The 26,673-nt window shown below is 37.8% G+C and overlaps 2 protein-coding genes, 1 long non-coding RNA gene and 1 other non-coding gene across 4 annotated transcripts; 3 read left to right on the top strand and 1 right to left on the bottom strand.

The window, feature by feature from the left end:
- Positions 1 to 326: 326 nt before the first annotated feature.
- Positions 327 to 4,948, bottom strand: LOC131026295 (uncharacterized). Its single transcript, XM_057956120.1, has 16 exons — positions 4,615 to 4,948; positions 3,826 to 3,870; positions 3,575 to 3,615; positions 3,400 to 3,481; positions 3,152 to 3,196; positions 2,944 to 3,000; positions 2,718 to 2,777; positions 2,518 to 2,645; positions 1,888 to 2,149; positions 1,734 to 1,800; positions 1,559 to 1,629; positions 1,368 to 1,457; positions 1,124 to 1,232; positions 940 to 1,031; positions 743 to 848; positions 327 to 647 (listed from the first exon to the last, which is right to left on the bottom strand). Exons 1-16 carry the CDS (start codon positions 4,747 to 4,749, stop codon positions 520 to 522), a joined length of 1,518 nt encoding a protein of 505 aa, XP_057812103.1. The 5' UTR covers positions 4,750 to 4,948; the 3' UTR covers positions 327 to 519.
- A 57-nt stretch (positions 4,949 to 5,005) lies between these two features.
- On the top strand, positions 5,006 to 5,078 carry TRNAK-UUU (transfer RNA lysine (anticodon UUU)). The gene has a single exon. It is a non-coding gene; the product is annotated as a tRNA-Lys (tRNA).
- A 3,301-nt stretch (positions 5,079 to 8,379) lies between these two features.
- LOC131025744 (uncharacterized) lies at positions 8,380 to 9,788 on the top strand. The gene is made up of 3 exons (XM_057955530.1): positions 8,380 to 9,125; positions 9,226 to 9,232; positions 9,429 to 9,788. Exons 1-3 carry the CDS (start codon positions 8,380 to 8,382, stop codon positions 9,786 to 9,788), a joined length of 1,113 nt encoding a protein of 370 aa, XP_057811513.1.
- A 564-nt stretch (positions 9,789 to 10,352) lies between these two features.
- LOC131026328 (uncharacterized) lies at positions 10,353 to 20,322 on the top strand. Its single transcript, XR_009102241.1, has 5 exons — positions 10,353 to 10,772; positions 11,476 to 11,540; positions 19,745 to 19,867; positions 19,947 to 20,021; positions 20,109 to 20,322. It is a non-coding gene; the product is annotated as an uncharacterized LOC131026328 (long non-coding RNA).
- The last annotated feature ends 6,351 nt before the right edge of the window (positions 20,323 to 26,673 follow it).

Raw genomic sequence — 26,673 nt, 5'->3', positions numbered from 1 at the left:
AGCATGATTAGAAAATGTCTGTAAAACTGAAATAGATAGATACCGGTATTCTCTAAACAAACAAGTTTAAGATTCAAACCCCACCACCTCTCTTAGCCTAATATATAAAAAACATTAATGTAAATTTTACACGATAGTACACATTATATCATCTCATAGGTATTGCGATCACGCAAGTCATGTGATTTTCTGTTCAATCTTTGTATGTGTAAATGATGATACGAAAATATATAGTGGTGACGAAAAAAGCATTTCAACCAAATTCGAAAAATAGTGTAATGAAAAGTGATATACTGAATTCATATATATGCACCACACATTAAAGCTGATCAAAGACAAGAAAATTACTTAAAAACAGTCCAGATCAACTTTACTATTACAACGTGACGATGTGTACAAGCGCAATATCAGAAATCAAAACCCAATAGAACCAACAAAATATAATGTTACAAAAACAAAAACAAAAAACACTATAAATAACAAAAATTTGTATCGTATCAATGTCAGACGAAAGAAGAATCATGCATCATCACTCTTCTCATTTGGCTCAACATTTGCAGAATCGTAAGCAGCATCACTGGCAGACGTATCCATGTCGTTAAGACCCAGTTCCTCGTTCTGCTCCCACGACCTCTCATATTCCTCGACTGAACATGAGCACATGGCGAGATCAGGAAACCACAAATGGGGGAAACGAAATCCACCAGAGCCAAAAGAAAATGCAAAATGAAGACAAACTCACATGATAACTGGGTATCTTCCTTCATTTCATCGGTTACAGGGGCGACGAAAGAATTGGACAGAGCATCATCAAGAATCAAAGTCCAAGGTTCTTCCAACCTTTTAAGCTGCAAATTTTAAATCAAGAAATCAATGCTGAACTCAAATAATGAATGATACAAGCATGCTAGATGACGTTATTGTTTCAAGAATCTGCACCTGCTCTATTTTTGCCCTGAATTCTTTCCACTTGCTCCTTTTGGCATCATCCATACTATCGCCGAAAGTGAACCCATGTACTCTCTCAAGGCCTGCGATTGCGAGTTGACAATAAGCGTTGGAAGTTAGAGAAAAGCTGATGCATAAGATATTCTAGTCGGCTAAGGAGAAACCAGAAACTTACTTTCACCAATCTTTGATATCAAGCCTTCAACAGTCGTAACAAGTCCGCCTAATGTGCCACTAGACAGTTCCAACTCGAGTTCTGGTATTTTTACAGAGGCTGTATCCGACTAATAAAATGATCGAGGATATAAGTAGGAATAGAAGACACCACATTAAGCTATGTTTTTTTCATGGTTTACAAAGTCATTCAGACCAGGTACATTGTTAAATAGCCTTTAATGGCATTAAAACTTGCTACATACCTTTATTACATCGCGACTAAGATCTCTGATTTTCTTCACATGAACAGTTATCTTTTTCCCTTTATCGGGAATAGCACCACCAGGCTTGACCTGCAAAGTAGACGAACAAATCATCGGTATGATAGGAGGTCGCAGAAGGAACTAACTTCTTTCATAGGCCAAAATCCATTAAGGCATATAGTGATGCAAACCTCCGAGTTACGATAACCACAGCCATCACAAGTGGAAGCCATAACAATCACTTCCTGGAAGTAAGGGATATCTGTCTGCAGTTAAGCTAACAACTTTGATATGACAAAATGGGTTAATCTAATGTCCAAATGCGGCAATGGGTTGACAAAACCCCGAATTCAAAGGAAAGGATACTTGTCATAAACATGCGACACTCACAATTCGCGGCACAAGCACCACAAGTTGTTGGAAAAGTCATGACCTGTGATGACAAAGAGTTATGATAATTACTCCAAAACATAGTATAGCATACAAACTTGGTTTTGCTTTGCTAAACAAGCAAATGTACCTCTTCCGGAGCTGAATACCGAAATAAAGCATCTGCTATTTCTGCACTGTTACCCTGTGCAATAGCTCGGCGGCCAGCTCTTGCTCCAACCGAGCCGTGTGGTTCCTCCTGTGTTAGAGAAACATTGTTTGAGCCATCTAAGTTGTTTTCTACCCCAACTTCTCTTTGTGACGGGTCTGCAACATACCCTAATGCTGCTTGTTGTTCAGGCGTTTGCTCATAGAACTTGATAGTCAATGACGGATCAGAAGATGGAGCACACCTATTTCAGATTGCATGATTAAAAATATAAAAAACAGTTATTGTGTATTCAGCAATTTGTTTCTAAAGTGATCATAAGATATATTTGCCACACATAATAACGTTTGAGATTAATTTAAAGGAGTTATATTATACTCCCCCCGTCCCACTTCACTTGGCCTATTTCTTTTTCAGCACGATTATTTAGGGGGTAAGATTGTAGTGTAAAGGGATGTGGTGCCATATTTAATTAATGTAAACTGATTACCCAAAAAGAAAACAGGCCAAATCAAATGAGACAACCCCGAAAAGGAATACAAGCCAAGTCAAATGGGACGGAAGGAGTATATCATTTTCATAAATTTTATTAAGAATTAGAGGATCTCTTACGGATTCTCAATAAAGCTGTTTCCTGCAGGATCATCAAGGGTGAATGTAAAATGTGACTCGCCAGATGCACAAGCTCTCAGTTTCACCAAGAACTTATCTATTGCTTCGGCCGTCTGAGGATCTACTCTCTGAAACCAAAGGTTATAAATATTAGGATGCTGACATCTGACAGTAAACAAGCACACATGAGCAAATAATACCTTCCGCTCTTCCTGAAGGGTCTCCAATCCCTCCACAGCTCTGACCAGAATCCCTTCTACCTAAAAGTGCATCAGGGAATAATACTAAATAAGCAAAGATGATGCAGGTTAGCTTTGAAATACAGGAGAACCATAACTAATTTGAATAACACAAGTGCACCAGATACCAAAAGAGAAGTCAACTTTTAGAGTCCATTCCCATGTTAAAGAGATGCCTATAGCATACCGTTGACAAAGAACCACACTGAGCCTCTGGAGGAATCTCAAACTCCAATTCAGGGATCTGCAGAATCAACATGAGAATGAGATCAAACAGAAAAGCCTCAACATGTATGACAAGCATTGAATGAATAACTATATACAAGATAATGTATCCATGCATCTGGAGAGAGACAGCAAAAGTAGTGAAGCAGCAAAGTGGGAAAGAGAAGTACCTTGATTGTGGCAGTCTCTGATTTTACCACTTGACGATTGAACATCTGCATATAACGATATCAGCATTATCAATCTTTATAGTTCAAGGTCCAAGATTCTGTGGTTAATATCAAACCTAAAACAAATATCGAACACCATAAAATGCATAACAAGAAACCTCTTAGAAAGAACTTGGAGCATTTCAAATGGCCCCATTCTATCATTCAAAAAGCATAACTGACAACATCCAAGTCCTCAAGATTACAACCTTTTTATCACCTGATGGAACATCCAGTACGTAGTGGCAGCCTTTAGGCTGGATTTCACCAGCGAATTGCACATAATTATTCCTTGAGACAGAAGGCACAAAAGGGAATAAGAATCAACGAATTACCAACTCAGAAGAAAAACTATCGGCTGGGTACCCTTCTAGTTTGAATTACCTCTCACCACAATGTGGACATTCAAATGCTGACAGCAATATCTGTAACACAAGATATAAAAAAATGAAAAAGGGAAAGAAGAAGCGTAGATTATAAGATAGATAGTCCTCCAAACATAAAAAATGTAGGGAAGAATTCGTTACTCCAATTTGCACCAAATTTTGGTCTTTCACAGTAATTGTATGGTTAGTTTGAGAAGACAAATAAATCTCCGATATGAAAAATCCGACCAAGATAGCTCAATGAAATACCTTTCTGAAATGTGGAATTACAGTTAGCAAGAACCGAGTTGTCCCCTGTAATGAGAAAAAGAAAAACATGAAAAGGTAAACAGCAACATTGCATAGGATCAATTATTCAACTGTTGCACTACGCGTAACAAACACACAAAAGCACACATAGAATGGAGGGAAATATAAAGAGGTAATCTAACTCATAAAAATTAAGAGCCTCATACAAATAAGGAACCAAAAAACAACTATGTTTCCCATGACAGAATTTACAGGACTCATGTCCAAAAACAATCGACAAAAAACATAAGAACTTGAACAACAACAAGATGAGATCTTGAATCTATCAAAGCTACACAAAAAGAAAACAAACATAGCAAGAAACATAAATTACCAAACTCACGAGTTAAGACCCTCAAAAGTTAGAGTCTTGACCATGCAACCTACACAACTCATTCTACAGACATGTGAAGTTCAGAAATTTAGAACAGCAAACATACAACAGTTTGTACGCCATTCCTCACAAGTCACAACGCAAACAACCATACAGCATAAATTTATATATATATATATATATATATATATATATATGAGAGAGAGAGAGAGAGAATACCCAACGTTGCAGCTTTGAGACACCCTAGTACCACTTCTAGATAATGTATATTGAAGAATCGCCAGGAAATTGATATAGCAAACACAGAGCAGCAATACCAGCAACAAAAAATAACACAAGAATTCCAAAAACAATGCTTTTGCACATGCCAATGCTCTAAAATAACAAATATTCTGATAAAATCAAACAAAACATACGTTCTCCCGGCAGCGCATGCAGAGGCTCTCGACTTCGTAGAGGGGGGCGTCGAAATCATCGGCCGAAATTGCCTCCACCACAGAACCCACGTCCACGATTTGGGGCTTGCTCTGCGCTATTGGATTGGTCTCCATTGACAGTTTAACTTCGAAAATACAATTACTTAGGTTTGCTCTCGATAACTGCTTCCTCAAATCTTTTACACTGTATCTGGCTTCGCTCTTTGGGTCGAGAGAGAGAGAGTCGGGGGGAGGAGGAAGGGGAAGGAGGCGGAGAGTTGAAGAACCAACGGGTATTTTTGAAAGGAGTAAGAATCTAGAAAGTGTGAGAAGGTCGTTGATATTCCTTTCCTATTTTTCTTTTAAATTTTATTCAATTATACATCATGTAGCCGTCTTAGCTCAGCTGGTAGAGCGCGTGGCTTTTAACCACGTGGTCGTGGGTTCGATTCCCACAGACGGCGTTTCTATCTTTTGTTACTTTCATTCTTTCCTTTCTATCTTTTGTGTTTTTTATTATGTATTGATTTTTTAACTTTATCTTATACTAAGGGTGTGTTTACTTTGGTAGTAAAATTTTCATTTGAAAATGATGGATAAGAAAATGTGAGATAATATTATCTTTTTCTCCTTTTCTTTATTATGTGTTTACTTTGTTAGAAATAAATGGATAAACAAATTGGAAATGTTGAAAAATATTTTCACACCCTCCTAATAGGATAATATTATCCAACATTTGTGAGAAAATGAGTGAAAAGAGCTGCCCGAATAAATTTTCCAGCCTGACCGGAGAAAATTATCCATCATAGAAAACATATGAAAATGATGGAAAATGTACTTTTTCTAACATTTTCTATCAAAGTAAACACACCATAATTAGGAAGTAATGATGTTTATTTGTCATGCATAATAAAATGAAAAACATGAGTGGCAAAAAAAACTAACATACTTCTTTTATATTTTCAATAGTCATGGACTCATGTGAATACAATTAGAAAGTTGTCAAATTTTAAATTATTAATACAATATGATATTAGCATTATTAGAAAATGCTTGATCAACAATCACGATTAACGAAGCTAATGAGGCTTAACTCAAGTGATAAAATTGACGCAATCAAAAACTCTCATTTGTGAAAGGTCTTGAATTCAATCTCGCCTGTGCGTAGTGTAGTTTTTCCATCATTGTGTGGATAGTGGTCTCGCCAGCGTGCAATTATTTTATCACATTTGTGTGGTGTAGAGGTCTTAACTCAAGTGACAAAATTGACACATTCAAAAACTTTCATTTGTGAAAGCCTGACAAGTCTTGAATTCAATCTCATCTGTGCGTAGTGTAGTTTTTCCATCATTGTGTGGACAATGTTGTAAAAGGCATCGATGAGGCGCGCCTCGGCCTGAGGCGTGGACAAAGCGCCCCAAGGCTTAAGCCTTACATGCATAAATTGAGGCTTAAGCCTTTTGATTGTGAGGCGCACGCCCAGGGCGCGCCTTAAGCCTCGACTGGTGAAAGGCACGCCTCTGTATGTGTGGCCAAATTAAGTTTGTTTTGGGCTTTTTTAGGTTAAAGGTTTTTATTTTTTGCTAAGCCTATATCAATTAAAGAAAAACCTAACCCTAATTTTACTTAAAACTGAAAAATAGAAAGTAAAAAAATTAAAAACTCCAGCGCCATTTTATGTTCCTCTCTGCTCTCTTCTTCTCTTCACTCCTCACTCAGCACCCTCCGGCGCCACCAACCTCCACCAGTTTTCGGCGCCAGCAAGGCTGCAACTAAGGTATGTATTTTTTTTTTAATATGCAAGTCAACAACATGTCTTATTTTTATTTTTGGTTAACATGCTTATAACATACATGCATGCAAGTTAAGTCTGTAATTTGTTAAGAATAAGAACAACAAGTCAACAATATGTTTTTTTTTTAGTTAACATGCTTATTACATTACATGCAAGTTAAGTCTCTTAAGAAGTGAATAAGAACAGCAACACGTCTTTTTTTTAAGTTGCTGTATAGGCTGTATTAAACTGTTTCATATTGTAGAGAAAAGCTTTAGGATTTACTTTTTGTTTTATTTCATTGGATATGTAGTGATGAGGAGTAATATGTGTAGAGCGGAGGAATCTCTTTGCCAGTGGAGTCACGGGGAGCAGCGGGGTAGATTTCATCAAAAGAATCGTACTCGCTAAAAGAAGCGTACTCGCCAGAGGAACCATCCTCGCCAGAGGAATCATATTCGCCAGAGGAACCATTCTTGCCAGAGAAGTCACCCTCGCCAGAGGAATCATACTCGCCAGAGGAACCAATCTTGCCAGAGAAGTCATCCTCGCCAGAGGAATCATACTCGCCAGAGGAACCATTCTCGCCAGAGAAGTCACGCTCGCCAGAGAAGTCACACTCGACAGAGAAGTCATACTCGCCAGAGAAGCTACCTTCGCCAGAGGAGCCACTTTCGTCAGAGAAGTCATTCTCGCCAGAGAAGCCACTTTCGCCAGAGGAATCACCAGAAGTACGGGGAAGTCTCCCTTGTAAAAACGAATTTACCATCATACCCTCGACCACGCAAGGCGCATGCGTGTATGCCGATTTTACTGTTTTACCCTCCCATGTAATCTATAAATAAGCCTTGAGCTCGTGCACTGTAGGCTACGCTATCTCTTATTTTCGAATACAACAACTACTTTTCTCCTGTTCTGAGTTTTCCGATTGTTTACTTTGCCTTCTCCGATCACTCACACTAGGTATAGTCCATATTTATCGCTTTGTAGATTAGGTGTTGGTCCTTGATTCGCCATGTAGGAATGGCTTCGAGAGAACCAAAAGTGAGTGATCCGTGTTGTAAGTATGGATCGAGAAAGTCACTACCAGGGAATAAGAGTTATTTCTATAGTGAATGCAATTTTTGCAAACAATTGATTACGGCTGGAGTGAGAAGAATGAAAGACCATCTTGCTCATACTCATCGGAATGCAAAGCCATGTCCAAATGTGCCACCAGAGGTGAAAAAAGTAATTGATGATTACTTGAAGAATTCTCTAAACACTAAGCAAAAGAAGCGACAACGATTTGAGAATGAAATTGTTGCCGGTGCATACTATGATTATGATTCGAGTGCGATGAGTAATGGTGGTTCGGATACTCGAAGTCTCAGAGGACCGATGGATAGGTTTCTTGTACATCCCGACGTTGAGGATGTACAAGCTACCTGCCCAGCACAGGCTATAGCCCCCCCACCCCCACATTCTTTTCATTCCCAAGAATTGACAAGAAAAGTGTGTCAAGACATTGGTCGATTCTTCTTTGAGAATGGAGTTTCGTTTAATTGCATTGAAAACACCTCATTTGTGGGCATGTGCAGATCTATTGCAGAATATGGTAGAGGATTGAAAACTCCTTCGCGCTATGAGTTGAGCAACTGGATACTGAAGGAAGAAGTGAAGTCCACCGATAAATATGTTGGAGATGTTCGAAAGACTTGGCTGCAAATGGAAGTGTCCATTTTATCAGATGGCTGGAAGGATATGAAGGGAAGAAGCTTAATCAACTTCTTGATCAATAAGGCACCGTTTTTCTCAAGTGTGTTGATGCTTCAGACATTGTGAAAGATGCCAACCTATTATTCGAGCTCCTCGATGGGATTGTGGAAGAAGTTGGAGATGAATTAGTAGTGCAGGTTGTGATGGACAATGCGAGCAACTACAAGGCTGCCGGCAAGCTTTTGACGTAGAAAAAGAAGCATATCTATTGGACACCATGTGCTGCCCATTGCATGGATTTGATGCTTGAGAAAATTGGCGATCTACCTCAGCACAAAAATGCATTGTTGAAGGCAAGGAAAGTCAGCAATTTCATCTATAATCATGGTTTTATCCTGGCGATGATGAGAAAATTCACCAACAGAGAGTTGATTCGCCCATCGGTTACTAGATTTGCCACGACATTCCTTACTTTGGAGAGTATGCTTCAGGCAAAGCAATCTTTGGAAGCTATGTTCACCTCTACAGATTGGGCGAAGAGCACATGGGCAAGCAAAAGTGAAAGCAAGGCGATAAAAAAGATCATCCTAAATGACAATACATTCTGGCCCAGTGTTGTATATGCTCTTACCACTACAAGACTATTGGTAAAGGTGTTGAGAATGGTGGATAGTGAGCAAATGCCGGCAATGGGATTCATATATGATGCAATGGATGAAGCAAAAGAGCATATTGCCAAAAATTTGGGAAATGAGATTGGGAAGTACAAGGAAATCTGGGAGATCATTGATGCCAAGTGGGAACATCAATTGCATCGCGATATACATGCTGCAGCTCACTTTCTAAATCCTAGATTCCAATCTGCCGATAATTTCTCAAATCATATTGAAATTAAGAAGGGGTTGCTGTCTTGTATGGAGAAACTAATTCCCTCATCTGACCTATCAAAGGACAAATGTGCAATTGGATGCGTTTCAAGGGAAACAAGGACTTTTTGGGATAGAGCAATCATTGGACACTTACTCGACAAGAACATCTGGTAATACTTAAGTGATAGTTTATTAATTATTTAAATTGATTATGATTTATAAGCTGAATTCATAGTTTATTAACTATTTGTTTATTTGCTTCAATAACAGCAAACTGGTGGATTCAATTTGGAGATGAAACTCCGGGGCTTCAAAGCTTTGCTGTTAAAATATTGAGTCTAACATGTTTGGCATCAGCTTGTGAGCGTAACTGGAGCATGTTCAATTAGGTATTAAACTTTTACTTTAACAAATTAATTTAGTTTAGATTTAAGTTTTCATAATTACTTATATTAATATACATAATTTTATAGGTGCACACGAAGAGAAGGAATAAACTACTCACTTCGAGGCTGAATTCCTTAGTCTACGTCATGTACAATAAGAAGTTGAGAGACCGACATTGGAAAAAGCAGGTTAAGGGTGATGTAGACCCCTTGGAAGTAGAACATTTGTCCTTCGATGATGAATGGTATGTGGACAACAATGAGACTCAAGACAATGAGTCGAGTGGCAACAATACCACACCCATGAGTGATGGAGAATTCCAAGACCTTCTTGATAATGTGCCGGTGCTGCAAATTGAGGAGGGACCTTCAAGTCGTAGGCCTCGTGGCCGTGGAAGTAACAAAAGAAAGAAAAAGAGCATAACTAACAAAGGTAAACACTACTAGAAAAATGCACATAGATGACAGTAGATAGATGACGCTTTTTTTATAAAAGCGTCATCTATGAGCGCATTTTTGGTTTAGATGACGCTTTGTACAAAAAGCGTCATGTATGAAGTATCAAGATTGAAAGAGATGACGCTTGTACAAGAAGTGTCATGCATAAGTGTCATCTATTCATAACATATATGACACTGTATGAAAAGCGTCATCTATGTGCGTGTTTCTGAATTAATATAGATGACGCTTTATGAAAAGCGTCATGAATGATAGTGCTGTTCAAAATTTTATTTTATTTTAATTTTTTTTAACATTTAAATCCTTAATCTATAATTACTATTAAAAATTTTATAAGATTTTTTTTAAGTAGTGTTTCTAATAATTTTATTATTACTGATTAAACTATTTAAATTTTGATATAGTCAATTTTTATTATAAAAATTATGATGAAATAATTTTATAAAATTAAAAGAAAAAAATGTGTTAAAAACGCTTCCCATGGGGTTTGAACCCATGACCTTGAAATAAAACTATCTAATTATATTGTTGATAAAACTATTCGAAATATATTAATAACCCAGATTTCCGCCTTGGATAAGAAACAAAACTGATTTAATTACTTATCCTTCGTCCTTAGCGAACAAACCATTTTCATTCTCAGAAATTCCCTTCGTCCTTAGCAAACCCTAGTCTGAAATTGCCACACCTCCGACCACCACCGCATCCTTCTCCATTGTGACCGTCGCCGCACCTCCGACCACCACCGCACCTCCGACGACGCGATTTCAACCACCAGCTTTTGACGACGACTCTTGAGCAGCATTCACGCCGGAGCTTCTCTCATTCTGCTGCCTCGGACGACGCGAGTTCCCTGCTGTCACTACTGGAATCCGACGGTGCCACCGCCCTCTGTGTCCCCACGACCTGTACTCAGATTTCGGTGAGGCAGCAAAAGCTCGTCGCCGTCGCTCCCTTGGCTTGACTAAACAGGTACTGCAAACTCTCCTTTCCTCTTCTAAGATTCTAAGTTTGATAATACACAATTGATTTCATATTATTGTTATTGTTATGTGCTGCACATTTTTGAGATTTCCTTGTGAAGTTTCAACCATTGTAAAACTCAATAGGTAGAATTGAAATTTATGGTTTGGACCACGTTTACATTGAGTTTCTTCCTCTGCTCATCTCATGTCCCTTCGCTTGCTTTTCATGTCTTTATCGGAATATGTTATGCTGCCATTGAAGATGACAGCTTTGGTTACCAACATTAGCATTGTATAAATTGAATTGAATTACTAATCATTGATTAAAAATATATCCTCTGTATATTTTTCGAAAATGCAAAAAGAACTTTCTTATTTGTAAGATAATATCATACTATGTTAAAATTTCAGACTTTCAGTCATAACGGAAAATCCTGCACACCAAAATAGTAAAGTATCCAGCTGAAATTGCAGAAAAGTATCCAGCTGCCAATTTGCACATACATCAAATTTAGAATTTAGACAAATGATAACTCCGTCAATCATCCAATTATACTCTTTGTGATCATTCAGAAAGTTGAAGTATATAAAACCCATGCTTTTGATGGTCCTGCTTCATCTGTGTTTTACTGATTCAAAAAAGAGTTTTAATTTGCTCTTAGCAAGCTACCTTCATGTATCCTTTCATCTGACTCTTCATATAAATTCAGGTCATTCATCAACCCTTATTTGGATTCATTACACCCCCATAATCGTAACAATCTGCACAATTGAAGTAAGTTCCCAAATTATTGTTGTTCACTTGCTTTTTCTTGAGATGCTCGTTTCTGATAACTTGTAATTTGCTGTTGGTGCACTATACTTGTAAAGAGTTCAATAGACAACTTAGTTAAAGAAGTTGCTGCATTACTATTTGCTATGAGCTCAGTTGCAATGAGCTATGGATGTTCTATTTGCTAAGAATGTTAGATTTCTTGTGTAACAAATATCTGGTGTTAATGAAAAAGATGGTTTCACCCACACAATATCACCATATTATAGATATACATAGATCTCATCTTAATATATATATATATATATATACACATCATCATATATTAGAGATGACAGCAGATAAATATTCTGTTTAATTCAATAGTTTAGATCTTTCTATACCTTGAAATTTATAAATCACAAATTTAGTTTGTGCTGTCAGCTGTGTAACTCTATCTTTGATTTGTTTAGTAGGCATAACTTCAAAATAATAGAAAACTGTTGGGTATGAATAAGAGAATTTGGCAATAATGTATTTTGTTTGACATATTGTTGTTGGTGTTGTTGGTGATGAATTTGTGAATAGGGCTGTTGAAAACTTGGTAGAAAATAGAAATTTCTATTTAGGGAATGAATTTGTCAAGAACTTGGTATAAAATAGAAATTATGGAATCGTTTTGTCAAGAACTTGGTAGATTATTAAACTTGAGATTGATTTTGTTTACTTTTAAGGAAATGTAACATATATTATTATTCTAATTTATTAAATTGCGATATTACTAAAAAAAAGAAAAGAAAAAACCTAAAAAAACCCTTGAAAGCACAAGAGAAGCAGACTAAGGGCCGAGCCTCATTAAAACCTTTTTACGGAAAACCCAGAGGGAAAAATCGTAAAAAGGAAAAAGTGTACTCGTCTACAAAACAAAGAAAAAGGGTGAAGAGCGGAAGGGAAAGTTTCCGGAACTCCGGCCTAACCATCGTCCCCAAACTATCCCGGCTCTCACCCAAAGGAAACAAGCTACACGGCCGGTAAGACGCCGTCGCCGGAAGCAAAAACAACATAAACAAAAAATAAGGAAAACTACACGGCCGGTTATACGCCGTCGCCGTGAGTTCTCCACAAAAAACAAACCCAAAAATCCGTTCAAGACAAAAGAAAAACACAATCGGCAAAACCCCGTCGCTGGAAAAACCCCACAAACCAGAACCCTCCCAAAGGAAATCGATGAAAATCTCGGCAGTTGCATTTCCAACGCCAGAAAAAAGCCCGATCACCAAGTGTTCGATGAAAGGGTTGAACCAAATTCGAACTGTGCACCAAATGCTCGATAGAAAGCCTGCACCACACAAGCAACAAATCTCCACAACTGGAACTGCCCAAGTACGAATCCAGAGCAGAGAGACTTCCGAGCTGTATCCGATCCGCAGAGTCAGTTCCGGCCCTTCGTTCGAAAGCAGCAGAAACCAGAGCTGCCACGCTCCGGAACCGCTATCCGACCCTCTGAGTTCGAGCAGAAGACAACAAAACCAAACCCCAAAACGCGCAGTCATGCCGCACCACCGCCATCAAACAACCAAACAATACCGCACCATTCGAACACGCGATCACCTCCGCCGGATGTGGCTATGAGTGGCCATATCCAGATTCGCTGCAGTCTTAATTTCCTCAATGGCATGGGGCCACCACCCTTCCTCTCTTGAATAGTTCGCCATAATATCAGCTGGTTTATTTCCTTATTTATAAATATGAGACACTTGAATATGAAAACCAGAAAGAATGATCAGGACTTTGCTCCAAGAAGCCACAAAGCGCCAAGGAACAGCCGTAGAGCGCTCTGAAAGCAAATGAACAATATACGTAGAATCCGACTCTATCCATAGATGATTCCAGCCCCGATCGTGAGCTATCAAGATAACTTTAATAACTGCAAGGAGTTCAGCTTCAAAAGCGAACCCCACGCCGCCCTTATAATGAAAACAGTCGCGAACGCAACTGAAGTTGTCACGAAAAACCCCACCAGCAGCAATATTTCCAGTGGATCCCATCGCAGAACCATCCGTGTTGACCTTGATCCAAGGCGACGCCGGGGGCCACCAATGAACAGATAAAAACTCCATCGGAGGAGCAGCACGCGAGGTAACTCCAATAGCCCGAAGGATAGTATAATCTCTCCAAGAATTATCCATATGCCCAAGCTTGAAATTATTTTCCATTTCTTTGAAAGACACTTTAACAATCCTAATGACATGCCTATGATCAAACCATGCATTGTCAAAGATGCAAGAATTCCTTAGGGACTAGATCGCCCATAAGATACCAATGATACCCGCTCTCCAATAACAGTCCAGCTGAGAACTGAACTTTCGGCCCCAAGCACGAACTAAAAAACTATGAATATCGGGGGCAACAATGGCTTCAGGGAATTGAAACCAAGTTAAAAACTCCAGCCAAATAGATTGAATCTTGCTGCAGGACCACAGAATGTGATCAATGGTCTCATCCGCAGCGAGACAAAAGACACAATGATTGGGCATAATCATTCCGTGTCTGATCAGCCGATCATAAGTAGGAAGACGTTCATGAAGAACTCTCCAGCAGAGTAAAGATCGGCGCACCGGAATATAAGGTTTCCAAATCCAAGAGCCCCAGCTAACCTTTGGAAACCTATGGCAATTATTGGAAAAAGCAAGAGCAGCAGTGACTTTGCCGTGCAGAGAAGGCTTCCAAAAACGAGCATCCTTATCATTGCCGAGAGGGAAAAGCAAAATGTCGGCAACAATCTCCGGATAATTATTAATAAACTCTTGAGTAAAATGCCAAATACCATCATAATAATAGTCAGCCACTGAATGTCTAAGAAGATTCGCCACAAAATGAGGTATTCGACATTTATCAATGATCTTATAGCCCAACCAATCGTCGCACCAGAAATTAGTGGCTGTACCATCACCAACGTAGCAATAAGAGTTATCAACCAGAGCACTAACCTCATCCCTTAAGCCCAGCCAGATAGAAGAAGACACAGAATCACACCTCACTCTGCCAAACACATCCAAATAGCGAGAATGAAGCATCTGAAAACTGAAGGCCTTGCCACATATAACCTTCCAAGCCATCTTCATTAGGAAACTTTTATTCATAATAGAGAACGAACGAACACCTAACCATCATTCCTCCTTAAGAGCGCATACTCGGCTCCAATTAATCGAGCAAGACGGGGACTTCGTGATATCCCCGGTCCAAATAAAATTCTGACACTTTTCATCAAGTTCATGTATCAAGGACCTCGGCCATTTATAAACCAACATAGAGTGAGTCACAGAGCTCTAAATAACCGACTTGACCAAACAGAGGCGACCAGCCATGGAAAGAAGCCGCCCTCTCCATCTAGAAAATTTTGCCATAATTCTATCATGAATCGGTCGAAAAAAAGAGGCTCTGCAGCGACCATGAAAAATAGGCACACCTAAGTAATTGAAGGGAGCTTTGCCACTCACAAAACCCAGCTCGCGCAAGATAGCACGCTTTGAAACCGCATAAGTTTTGGAAGAGAAGTAAACATGCGATTTCTCATTGCTACAAACTTGCCCAGACATCCAGCTATAGTAGTCAAGAATCTTCTTAATCGTCTTAGCATTTCTAACAGAAGCCTTACAGAACACCAGAATATCATCAGCGTATAAAAGATGAGTGGGAAACGGAAGATTGCGAGTCATAGCCATAGGAGTAAGATGACCAGAATCAACACAATTTATAAACAAGGAGCTAAGGACATCTTCAGCAATGCCGAACAAAATGGGAGAGAGAGGATCGCCTTGCCGAACACCTCTCATGCAGCCGAAATAACCATGTATCTGACCGTTGTAAAGAATGGACAACCTGGCAGAATGGAGGATGATGTCAATCCATTTAATAAATTTATCATCAAACCCGTAAGTACGAAGAACATTCAGTAAAAAATCCCAACGAAGGGTGTCAAAAGCCTTCCTAATGTCAATTTTGCAGGCCATGTTCTGACCACGCCCCGTGCGACGCATGCAGTTGAAACCCTCTAATCCCAGAAGGATACAATCATGTATAGAGCGTCCATGAATGAAACCAAACTGATTCTGGGAGACATAAATCGAAGCAACAGAACTGAGCCTCACAGCCAACACTTTAGAAATAATCTTGAATAAAAGTTGGAGAGAACGATCGGTCTCAAATCATAAACCGAAACCACAGTCTTTTTCTTCGGAATGAGAACCATTGTGCTGGAATTACAACCCGTGGGCAGATAAGATCCAAGAAAGAAAGCGCGAGCAGCCCTCCAGATATCGTTCTTAATGATGTCCCAGCAAACCTGGAAGAAATTGCCAGAAAACCCATCAGGACCTGGGGAGCTATTGGAATCCAAGCCAAAAACAGCAGCAGAAATCTCTTCATCAGTTGGTATTGCCGAGAGAATGGCATTATGTTCATCCGAAACCACATGCTCAATAACTGCCTCAACAGCTGTAATTCCAACATCAGAGCCAGAATCATCAGTAAAAAGATGTCTTGATCCATCTCCATATTTCCATCGATCATCAAAGACTGAATCTTACAAGGTTTATGTTTATAACGCAGCGAAGCATGGAAGAAAGCTGTGTTTCTATCCCCATCATTTAGCCAAGACACCCGGCTTTTTTGTTGTAACAAACTGCTCTTTTGAGAGAGCGCCACATTAATATTCGTCTGCGCTTGTATCTCCTCGTCAAAAAGTTCATCCGTATATCCCTGTGAAGAAATATTGATCTGAATATCCATCAACTCTTTCTGAGCAGCAGTCACAAAGTTGTCAACATGTCCAAAAGTGTTTTTGTTCCAGCTTTGCAACGCCCGTTTAAGACGTTTTAGCTTCACCATAACCAAGTAAATTGGACACAAAACCTCCAATTGTTGAGACCAAGAAGCATCCACCATGCTAAAAAAACTGGGATGAGAAACCCACATGTTGAGAAACCTGAAAAAACGACGGCGCGTTTGAGGAGGCAAGCAACATTGTAAAACAATAGGAGAATGATCAGACGTAACCCTAGCAAGATTCTGAGTGTGAACAGAAAACCAATAATCCGAGAAAGAATCCGAATAAAGGGCACGATCAAGCAGAGACTCCACATGGCTCGGCATGAAACGACGACCAGACCAAGTGAAACGCAAACCCACAATGGAGGATTCAATAAAACTAATATCGCTAATAAACGAGCAAAAATCTCGGCAAGAGATCTGTTCCGGCATATGGCTGCTGACTCTCTCGTGAGCTCCCTTGACAGCGTTAAAGTCGCCCATAATCACCATACTACCCGAAGCGAACCTAATCAGATCAGCCCAAAGCAGCCGTCTCTCCACATAGTTTGAAGCACCATGAACCACCGCCACACGAAAAACCAAATAGGCCCAAGAGCAGTCAGCAATAATCACTTGATCAGAAGAAAAAACTAACCGAAAATCCACATCAGGATGATGGAAAATCCAAATATTCTAGCACTTGTCTTGCCTCGCATTCTGATGACCAGGCAAAAGATTAATAGAAGACCAGAAACTAGAAGTTTATTTTTTGAAGTCCGACTTTGGTTCAATAATACCAACAATCATCGGAGAAAAAGTGTGACAGTGTTCCCAAAGGATGCGTTTGGACTCATCCGTGAACCCACGTACATTCCATGTAAGGATATTCATCAAAAAATTACTCAGATGCGGCGTTGGCCGCTTCCACTTCATCAGCCCAGCTTTGCGAAGCAATATTACTCATAGATCGAGCACTGTGAGACCCACTAAAATCCACCATAAAATCCCTCGGTTGAGTCCCAGCATCAAACGCTGCTTTAAGCTTACTGTCAATCAACATAACTGATTCCGGATTAGGCATCACCTGCGGCTTTCTCAACCTGCTTTTAATACCATCATCAGCAGGAGGTTTTCTGTCAGACTTAGGAGATCGCCCACGCGGCCTTTTAACTTGATCTTTTGAAACCAGCGCACTAGCCCGCTGCACTTTCATGTTATTCTCCAGAGCAACCATCTTCTTTTGACGAGCTACCTCAGCCACCTGCACCTCAGCGTCCGGATCAGCTCCAGCCTGTTTCTATAGTTGTGAAGACTTTGGTCGGTTAGACTCCGTCGCCAAAGTTTCATTCACTCCAGAATTCCTATTAGACAAAACCCCCGCTCCTAAAGGCGCCTCCTGAACAAAACCAGGCTGTCGCAAATCCTCCCTTAAAAGAGAAGATATTGACTGGTAGGAGTCCGCCGCCAACCGCTCCTCCGTTCCTCCAACCTGAGACTTTGGCCGCAGCGACTCCGTCGCCAAGGTCTTGTTGCTATCATCCTGAACCAGTTCCAGAGGTTGTGGAGATTGTGGCCGGTTAGATGACGTCGCCAAGATCTCCTTCTCTCCAGTGCTTATAGGAGATATTGACCGGTTATATGTCGTCGCCAACATCTTCTCCTTTTCTGTAAGAGCTTGAGACTTTAGCTGGATAGATGCCGTCGCCAAAGTCTCATCGATTTCAGCTTGAAGACCGAAACCCTCTCCCGGGGAAGCTCCAATCGTTTGCACATTTTCACTCGTACGCGGACTAGGACTCCCAGAGAGAGACGAGTCGTCGTTATCAGACTCGTAATCTTCAACTATCCCATCTTTGTGAGGAAAAACCTTCTCCAGTAAATCAGGGCTAGAAACTTTCTTCTCCCGCGTAATGTTTTCCTCCTCTTCAAGGATCTCAAAACCATTAGCATGTGTAGAAACAGGCTTATCTCTTGGTCTCCAATGAGACACTTTTTTTGGCCGGAATAAACACGTCATTCGGAGGTCCATTCTCAGTTATCTTAGCAACTTTCGACTGCTTAGTAGGTGGAGCGCCAGCATGCATATCAATCTAATTAACCGTACTCTCAACCGGCTTAAAACGTCTACATTTATCCCTACTATGCCCTGTAATCTTGCATTGAGAACAAAACAAAGGTAGTTGTTCGTAATAAAATTCCACATAATAAGAAGTGTCATCCCCTTGCACATGCATGTACTCTTGAAGAGGAAGCGCAAGATCAACTTCAATCAAAATTCTGGCAAAATGTCCAACATCTCCGTAAGCCGAAGCCCCATCCATTTTAATAGCCATTCCAATGACATTACCGATAGCCGTAAAAACTTCAGGATGCCAAAGTTCAACTGGGAGATAATAAATACGAACCCAAACTTGGCAAAGTGAAGAAATTTCTTTATACGGATTGAAGCCCTTCGTCCATTCTCTTAAGCGAAGCGATCCCTGGGACAGCTCCCAAGTAATTCTAGCCTGAGCAATCTTCTTGTCAACCAAGTTTTGAAATTTAAGAGTAAAAAAACCCTTGCTCATAGGAATAAGCTTCCAGGCCGTAGAAATCTTCCAAACCGTCTGAAGCTCCTGTTTCAGTTCAGAAGAAGGCCTCGGTTTATCTCCTTTCTTGAGAAGAAGACGCCCAATCAAGGAGAACTTATACTCTTCCTGCCGAGTTTTACAGAATTCCGCTGGCAGCTTAAGAATAAAACCTTGATCAGAACCTTGTGCTTTCAGCGCCGTGAAGCGATGTGCAAAAACTTCCGGCCTCCTTGTCGATTTGGGAACGGTTGCCATCGCATAAGATTGGCGACCCGCTTCTGAAGAACTAGGGTTATCAAGCCCCACAGTGCTCCTAGTCGTATTGTTCTTAACCATAGTAGAATTTCTCCCCAGAACCTCCTCAGCGTTCACATGATTCTTCCCTTCATCACGCAAATTCGAACTTGGCCGGAAGTCAGATTCCATGATCAGCTCTTGGCCCGAAAGAGAAAACGACCGGGAATTTGGCCAGTTAGATGCCGTCGCCAAATTCCCTTTATCACTCGGAGACCTTGGCCGGTTAGATGCCGTCGCCAAGGTCCCCTCCGCTGCATTCCTCGGAGACGTTGGCCGGTTATACGCCGTCGCCAAAGTCTCGCTAACATCAACCGAACTAGAAGGCGCAGAAACCCTAGGCTGTGAGAGCATGTTTGTACTGTTATGGCAGCCATGACGGTAAGGAAAAAAATTGTTGGACACGGGAGGGAGATTCAACCCCGCACGATCATGTTGCATCACCGGCGGCGAAGTAGCGGCCGTCGACGAAGTTTGCATGGTGACGGCTAGGGTTTCTCAGATGGAAAAATCATGACGCTTCTATTATTATTCTAAATTGTACCTATACAGGCTATACATGCTAACGTAGGGTCCTGTGCAACCTGATTCAAAGCAATGCGGGTTTTATGTGATGAGGTTTATGAAGGAGATAGTAAAGGCGAAAGTGATGACTCCATTTCTTTGACTAAACCGGTAACAAAAATGCATTTTATTTGTTGCTAACGTTTATTATAATTACTAAATACAATGTTTTGCACTTATGTTGTTCCAGTTTCATAAATCTGTGTATTCTCAATGTGAGATTGACGAGGTTCGTGAGGATTGGGCTTCTTGTGTGATCCATGAGGTTTGTGAAATAATTCATAATATTTATATCTCACTATTATAATATCTAAATAATGCATATAACTATTTAAACTATTTTGCTTTGTAGATTGACAAGTGAAAGGACAATATTGGTTTATGAAGACCTTCGTTAGTTTTGGATATGATGTTCCAACGGCTACTATTTCGAGCTTTTTTTGTTTGTATTAGTTTAGAGTGGATTCAAACATTAACCCAAGCTTTTAGGATATTGTGCTATAATATGGATGTAAGATTGTTAATGTTGGATAATTAATGTATGGATATGTTATTGAGGATTTGAATTTTGTGTTGAAATGTTACATTTACTATATTTCAAAATTTAGAACAGGAAATTCAAAAAAAAAATAAAATTTGAAAATAATAGATGACGGTAAAAAATTGTCATCTAAAACATAAAAAAGCGTCATCTATTTATATCTTAGATAATGCTTAAAGCGTCATCTATCAAAACAACAAGTGTCATGTATTTATCATATATATGACACCTTTTTCATGTATACGCTCATAGATGACGCTTTTTAAGTGTCATCTATACTATAAAAGCGTCATCTATGAGCGCATAGATGATGCTTCTTAAGCGTCATCTTATTTAGAGGGTATAGATGACATGTCTATTTTTGACACTTGCGGATGCACATCGAGAGTTTTTCTAGTAGTGAAACTTTGATTTTTAATTTCATATATTTAATTATTTATATCATATTAACATTACATATTATAATTTAGGTAAAGGCCACATATGTTTGCTTGACGATGAGGACGATGAAGAGGAGCAAGAATGGGAGGAATAGGACGATGGCAATGATGAGTATATCACTATGATACTTAAGTATTTAGGACTTTAAGTGGGGTTAAGCTTAAGACTTAAGAATTAAGACGACTATGGTGCTTGAATTTGAACATTTTATGACTTGATTGTGATATTTTTATGATTTATAAGTTATTATGTTAATATTTGGTTAATTATCTATTGTTTAATTTGCTTTATTTTGATTTTATAATGTTTTGGAATTTTTATTTGTTTTAAGTCCGAGGCTTACACCTTGCCTTTTAGAGACAAAACACCTCAAGTACGCCTCTGTTTTTTAACAACCTTGTGTGTGGATAGTGGTCTCGCCAGCGTGCAGTTATTTTATGACCTTTGTGTGGTGTAGAGGTTTTGCCTACGTGCAGGTAACTTATTTGATTATACTTCGTCCGTCTCACAAAAACATGAACAATTTATCATTTTGAGGTGTCTCACAAAAACATGAACATTTCCATTTTTGTATACTACCCCCTTATTTTTTTATCCCTCCTTCTCACACTTATTTACAAAAAAAATCATCATGACTCACCACTACTTTTCCTCATTACTCTCATAACATTTTATAAAGTGAGACTCATTTTTCACTCACAATAATTCTCAATTAACATTTTAAGACTCGTGTCATTCCCAATTGTTCATATTTTTGTGAAACGGAGGGCGTATAATAGATATGTCTTGTAATTCTCAACAAAAAAAAACACGCAAATAATGACTGAAATTAATGGTGGAAAAAAAAGTAGTATTCACGATCGATTTACAATTGATATTTATTTATCAATTTTCAATTTTTTTTAAGTTCTATATTTAACGATAATTAAATAATACTCCATCTGTTCCACTATTAATGACATGTATTCTATTTTGGGGTATCCCAAGTTAAATGGCTCATTTATATTTTTGGTAATAATTTACTACAAATCACATGGGCTCACATACCTTTACACACTTTTACACTACAAATCACATGGGCCCACATACATTTATACACTTTTACACTACAATCTTACTTTTCTTAATCTCCGTGCCGAAAAGGTATGTGCCATAAATAATGGGACGGAGTGAGTATATATGTTATTTTATAATTTTATTGATCTATTTGTGATATAAGTTCAACGGCCAGTTAATTTTTTTGTTTTATATTTTTATTTAAATAAAAATATAACAATCGATATTTCGGTGGTTAATTATTTGAAAATATTTTATTATACTCTCTTCATGACTTTGTCCCATAAGAATGTATATTTTTTTGTCATTTTGGTACGTTCCACAAAAGTGTGCATTTTTCATTTTTGAATATTACTCACCACATAATACTACAAGACAATTGGTCCCATTTTACACTTTCAACATACTCACCTAACATTTATTAAAAAATGTGTCATCAAAAGTGATGCACACTTTTAAGGCATTAAAGGGAGTATTTAATACTCTGTCCTTCCCAATTCAATAGGTCACGGTTCAAATCAGTTTTTTCAGGTGCAGGAGTTTAGAAGTTGGTTCTTGGCTGCACGTTTTCCAGCTTAGGTGTTCCTTTTGCTACGTGTTTTTGGTTTTTGAGGAGTTTTTCCCTCTCGGTCCTTGTTCCTCTTCTTTGTTTCTCTGACTTTGTTCTCTCGTTTTGGTACTTCTGGTACCTGGTTTTATATATAGCTTCTCTTGTCTGATTAAAAAAAAAATTCAATAGGTCACGGTGCCTTATTCAGATATCTCAATTCAATAAGTCATTTTCTAAAATGAAAAGTCAATACATAACAAATATCCCCACATAAAATGTCATTGTGGTCCACACATAATTATTTCTCATTTCATTTAAAAAACAATATCTCCATTTCTCTCTTCTACTTTTTAGACAAATATATCATAAAAAAAAATTATTTTCTCTCTCCTATTTTATTATAAAATATTTATTTTCTAACATCTGCGCCCAAGCCTTTTGGTTTATTGAATTAGGACGGATAAAGTAATAAATAATTATCGAAATAGCAATCGTAATAATAATATTTTTTTATTATTTTAATCCAATGACCAAAATAACAGTCGTTACTTATATTCTTTTAATATTAATTTAAAATCTCAACTTATGTCATTCTAACTAATGATGATGTTAATTTAAGATATTCTTAATGAGTTTGAATCGAAAATATTGTATTGGGATAAGAACCTATACACCAATAGGGCTGTCTAATTGGTTATCGGGTTTTGGATAATCCGTTAACCGAACCGAAATTTGCGGGTTTGGGTATCCAATAACCGAATTTTTTGGTTATCGGTTCGGTTTCGGGTATCATTTTTAGAAAAATTTCGGGTATCGGTTAACCCAATAACCGAAACGGGTTAACCAAAATAACCGAAAATTATTTAATATATATATTATACATATTTTAATTATTAATTCATTAATTAATTTATTTATTTTTTAAAAAATCGAGTCTTAGTAAAAATAAAATTATGATATATTTAAAGTATAAGAATAAGCTTTAGTCTAGTGGATAAGTTGCTTTGTGTATTTTTTAGAAACTAAGGTTCAAATCCTCTATCTAGTAAATTATTTGAATTTTAATTTTTTAAATGGGTATTTCGGATACCCAAATAATCGAATCGGGTAACCGAAGCGGTTATTGGGTAACCGAACACCTAAAATGGTTCGGGAACGGTTAGTGAAATATGGCAATTTCGGGTTCGGGTAATCGAAAATTCGGGTATGGGTAACCGAACCCGAACCGATCGACAGCCCTATACACCAATTAAACTATCAAGAAGGTGTAGATAAAATAAGTGAGGGTAGCATATAAGGATTTCATTTATACGAACAAGAAGTTGCAAATCATAAAAGGAAAAAAAAAATCCGTACTTGCATTCTACTATTGAGGCTGCAAGAAGGGTGCATTGGGATACGCCTTAATTCACGGTCAAGTCCATTCAGGCATAGAAGAATCGTCTCTCCAAGCCATGTGGTGAAGGTACCATGATCTCTATTCATCATAGAGGGTCGTGCAATGCTATTGACCACACTGAGAATATGGTAAATTGAGATGTAGAAGCCACTTTCTGAGCTCCATGATTCAGCTTTCCGTTGCAGCTTTTTTGAAGAAGAAATTGAGCTACCTTATTGCACTCTAGTGTTGATAAATTTCTCTTTCTCTGTTTAGCCACCGTTGCTTCTTGATTGGGCGTATTTTATACGTATATTTTGAATGTTTTTGGTTGATTTTAATGCATAGTTCCTGCTTATTATTATCTTTTGGAGTTAATTGTGGAACTAATAAATTATTTTAATGATTTTTTATAGGTTTGGGAGAAAAGCTTCGATTTTTAAGAAGAGTTTTGGAAGTTGTGAAGCTGTAAAGAGAGAGCTGTGCGAACAGGCTGAGCGGTGTGCCCATACCGTCTGGAATGTCCGAAATTGAAGATTGACGAGAAGATAATTGTGGGCTGACTCTTATTTTGTCTTTTAGTGGACCAATTTTTATTCTTTTAGTTGTGGGCTGAATTAAGCTTTTATTTTGTTAGGGCCTTGCGCCACTTTACTTAGTTAGTAGTATTAGATTAGGTTTCAATTTTGTTTCCTTAATATTATATATAAGGGAGATCATATAGGAAAAAAAATGAGACATCGTTTGTTCACGCCAACTTGGAACAGAGCAGTTGGGACGTGATTTTTCAGCAAATTAATTCAAGTTTTTCTTTTCTTTCATTCTTCGCAATTTATTATTTTTATTTTTCTTGTTTTATTTTCTTATGAGTTTTAGCTAATTTCGTTTATTCCATCAACGATTAGGGAAGCACTAGCAAGATTATTCTGTGAGATCTAATTTGTTCTTATACTTTAATTTATGCTTGTATCTGTGATTCTCCGTGTTTATCGTCATTAATTGTTTTAATCCATTAGGTAGTGCGCAATATTTAGTGGGTTAGAAATAATTATACAGCCAATTGAATCGGTCATCCGTAATTGTTGTTTAGATTTGATTAGTGGTAAATTGACACATCAGGGTCAAGGGAAAAGCAGTCTTAATTCAATAATCATGCGTCAGAGTTTATTGGTTTTGAATCGGGTTTCTCTAGATATTAATGTTGTCGACTCATTAAATCTATAGAGCGTCTCTTACGGTTGTCAGTCGATTAGGGTAGTAATTAGTGAAGCGTCTTCCTGATTACCGAATAATTAAGGAGAAATAAGATTACGTCAGAAGCGTCTTCGGTGGTTATAACTGGTTTGCTTGCATGAATTAAAGTTATATTTGCATCAATGATCAGAATAATTAAGCTAGGGTTGACTTAATTGATTGCTGGAATTCTTATTAATTTTTGGATTTTCTATTTATTTATTTAATATTAGAACCATTGCAATTCTTATAGGTTTTATTTATTTATTTTTAGATTTAGTATTTTCTCATATTTTCCCCATAAATCTCGTTTCTAGAGTTTCTTTGCAGGTTGGATTTTAGACTGGAATTCTTGTGGATATTCCTCTTGTTATGTTGGGCTTTGTCAAGCTTTGTAAACATTAGTTATTTAGTAATGCAATATCTTATTTGGTTATATATATATATATATATATATATATATATATATATAATTATTACATAAATAAATTGTGTGCTAATACATGAGACTAGCCAAAGTTATACTCCATTCATCCATGAAATGAGTACTCATTTTTGGACGATATGATTTTAAGAAATGTATTGAGTAAAGTATGAGTGGAATAAGAGTCCTATTTTTAGTGTAGTAATAAAGTGATTAGTTAATTGAGTGTTATATCTTTAATGCATAATTATAATTAAGAAATGTGTTTAAATTTAAAGATTGAAGGCACAAACTTAATGGATAATTAAAATTAAAGTCACTAATTGTACCAAAATTAATGAATAATTAAATTAATTTGAAAAATGAAATTAATTAAAACATGCACAACACTAAATTAAAAGACATGCTCCACTGTTTGTTTATCTCTAACAATGTAGTCTTAAAAATTAAACTAAAAGTAAATGCAATATGAAAGTAAACTGTTGGAGGGGAAAATGGAAATTAAATTAAAAATAAAAAAGGTTTGAAAGCAGATTCATAGTAAATCTGAAATGTATCCCTTCACAAGTGATATTGATGTGACCAAAATATTGGAGGAAAATTATCCCTTCACAGATTCATAGGAAAATTAAATTGAATTTCCTCCAATATATATATAACCAAATAAGATATTGCATTACTAAATAACTAATGTTTACAAAGCTTGACAAAGCCCAACATAACAAGAGGACTATCCACAAGAATTCCAGTCTCTCTTAACCCAACAGAATCCAGCAACCTCCATCACCGAAGCCAATCCTCTAATAAAAAGTAAAATACAAATAAGAGTTAGAGTGGACTTTGAAAATGGCCAATTTGAAATAGTAAAATTTAAATTATCCACTAAGAAGAAGAAGAAAAAAAAAGTTAAAAATTAGCTACGTTTACTAATGAAGCTGAACTTCAGTCTTAATGAATTTGTCAGTCCAACTTACGAATAAATAAATTTACAATACTCCTTGCCCGAGACAGGCGTAATGCAAGTGATAAGTTAGGGTCGATCCTATAGGGAATTGGTGTAGTTGTATTTCGATTGTCACGAGCAAAATGGAAAATGATGATTTGGACTATCATCGTGGTCACGACTCACTTGACTTGAATAAATAAAAGAAAACTGAAAATACTAGATAAAAGATATTAGAAATAAAAGGCAATCTGGTCAAGACGTCGAATCTTTGGATAATCACTCACTATCGCTCACTGGTCAAGATATTCATTACATTATATCGATGGCATGTGCCCCATTCTCACTTGT

This window comes from Salvia miltiorrhiza, chromosome 5 (assembly GCF_028751815.1).
Source record: "Salvia miltiorrhiza cultivar Shanhuang (shh) chromosome 5, IMPLAD_Smil_shh, whole genome shotgun sequence".
Taxonomy (NCBI): Eukaryota; Viridiplantae; Streptophyta; class Magnoliopsida; order Lamiales; family Lamiaceae; genus Salvia; species Salvia miltiorrhiza.
Note: the sequence above shows the minus strand (reverse complement) of the source record. Positions and strands in the feature narration are given on the sequence as shown.

Coding starts and splice junctions, on each gene's coding strand:
- LOC131026295 (XM_057956120.1), bottom strand. CDS start 4,749: ATGGAGACCAATCCAATAGCGCAGAGCAAGCCCCAAATCGTGGACGTG. Junction 3,616..3,825: donor TAATTCCACATTTCAGAAAG/GTATTTCATTGA, acceptor CTTGTGTTACAG/ATATTGCTGTCAGCATTTGA. Junction 2,150..2,517: donor AACAGCTTTATTGAGAATCC/GTAAGAGATCCT, acceptor AATCTGAAATAG/GTGTGCTCCATCTTCTGATC.
- LOC131025744 (XM_057955530.1), top strand. CDS start 8,380: ATGGATTTGATGCTTGAGAAAATTGGCGATCTACCTCAGCACAAAAAT.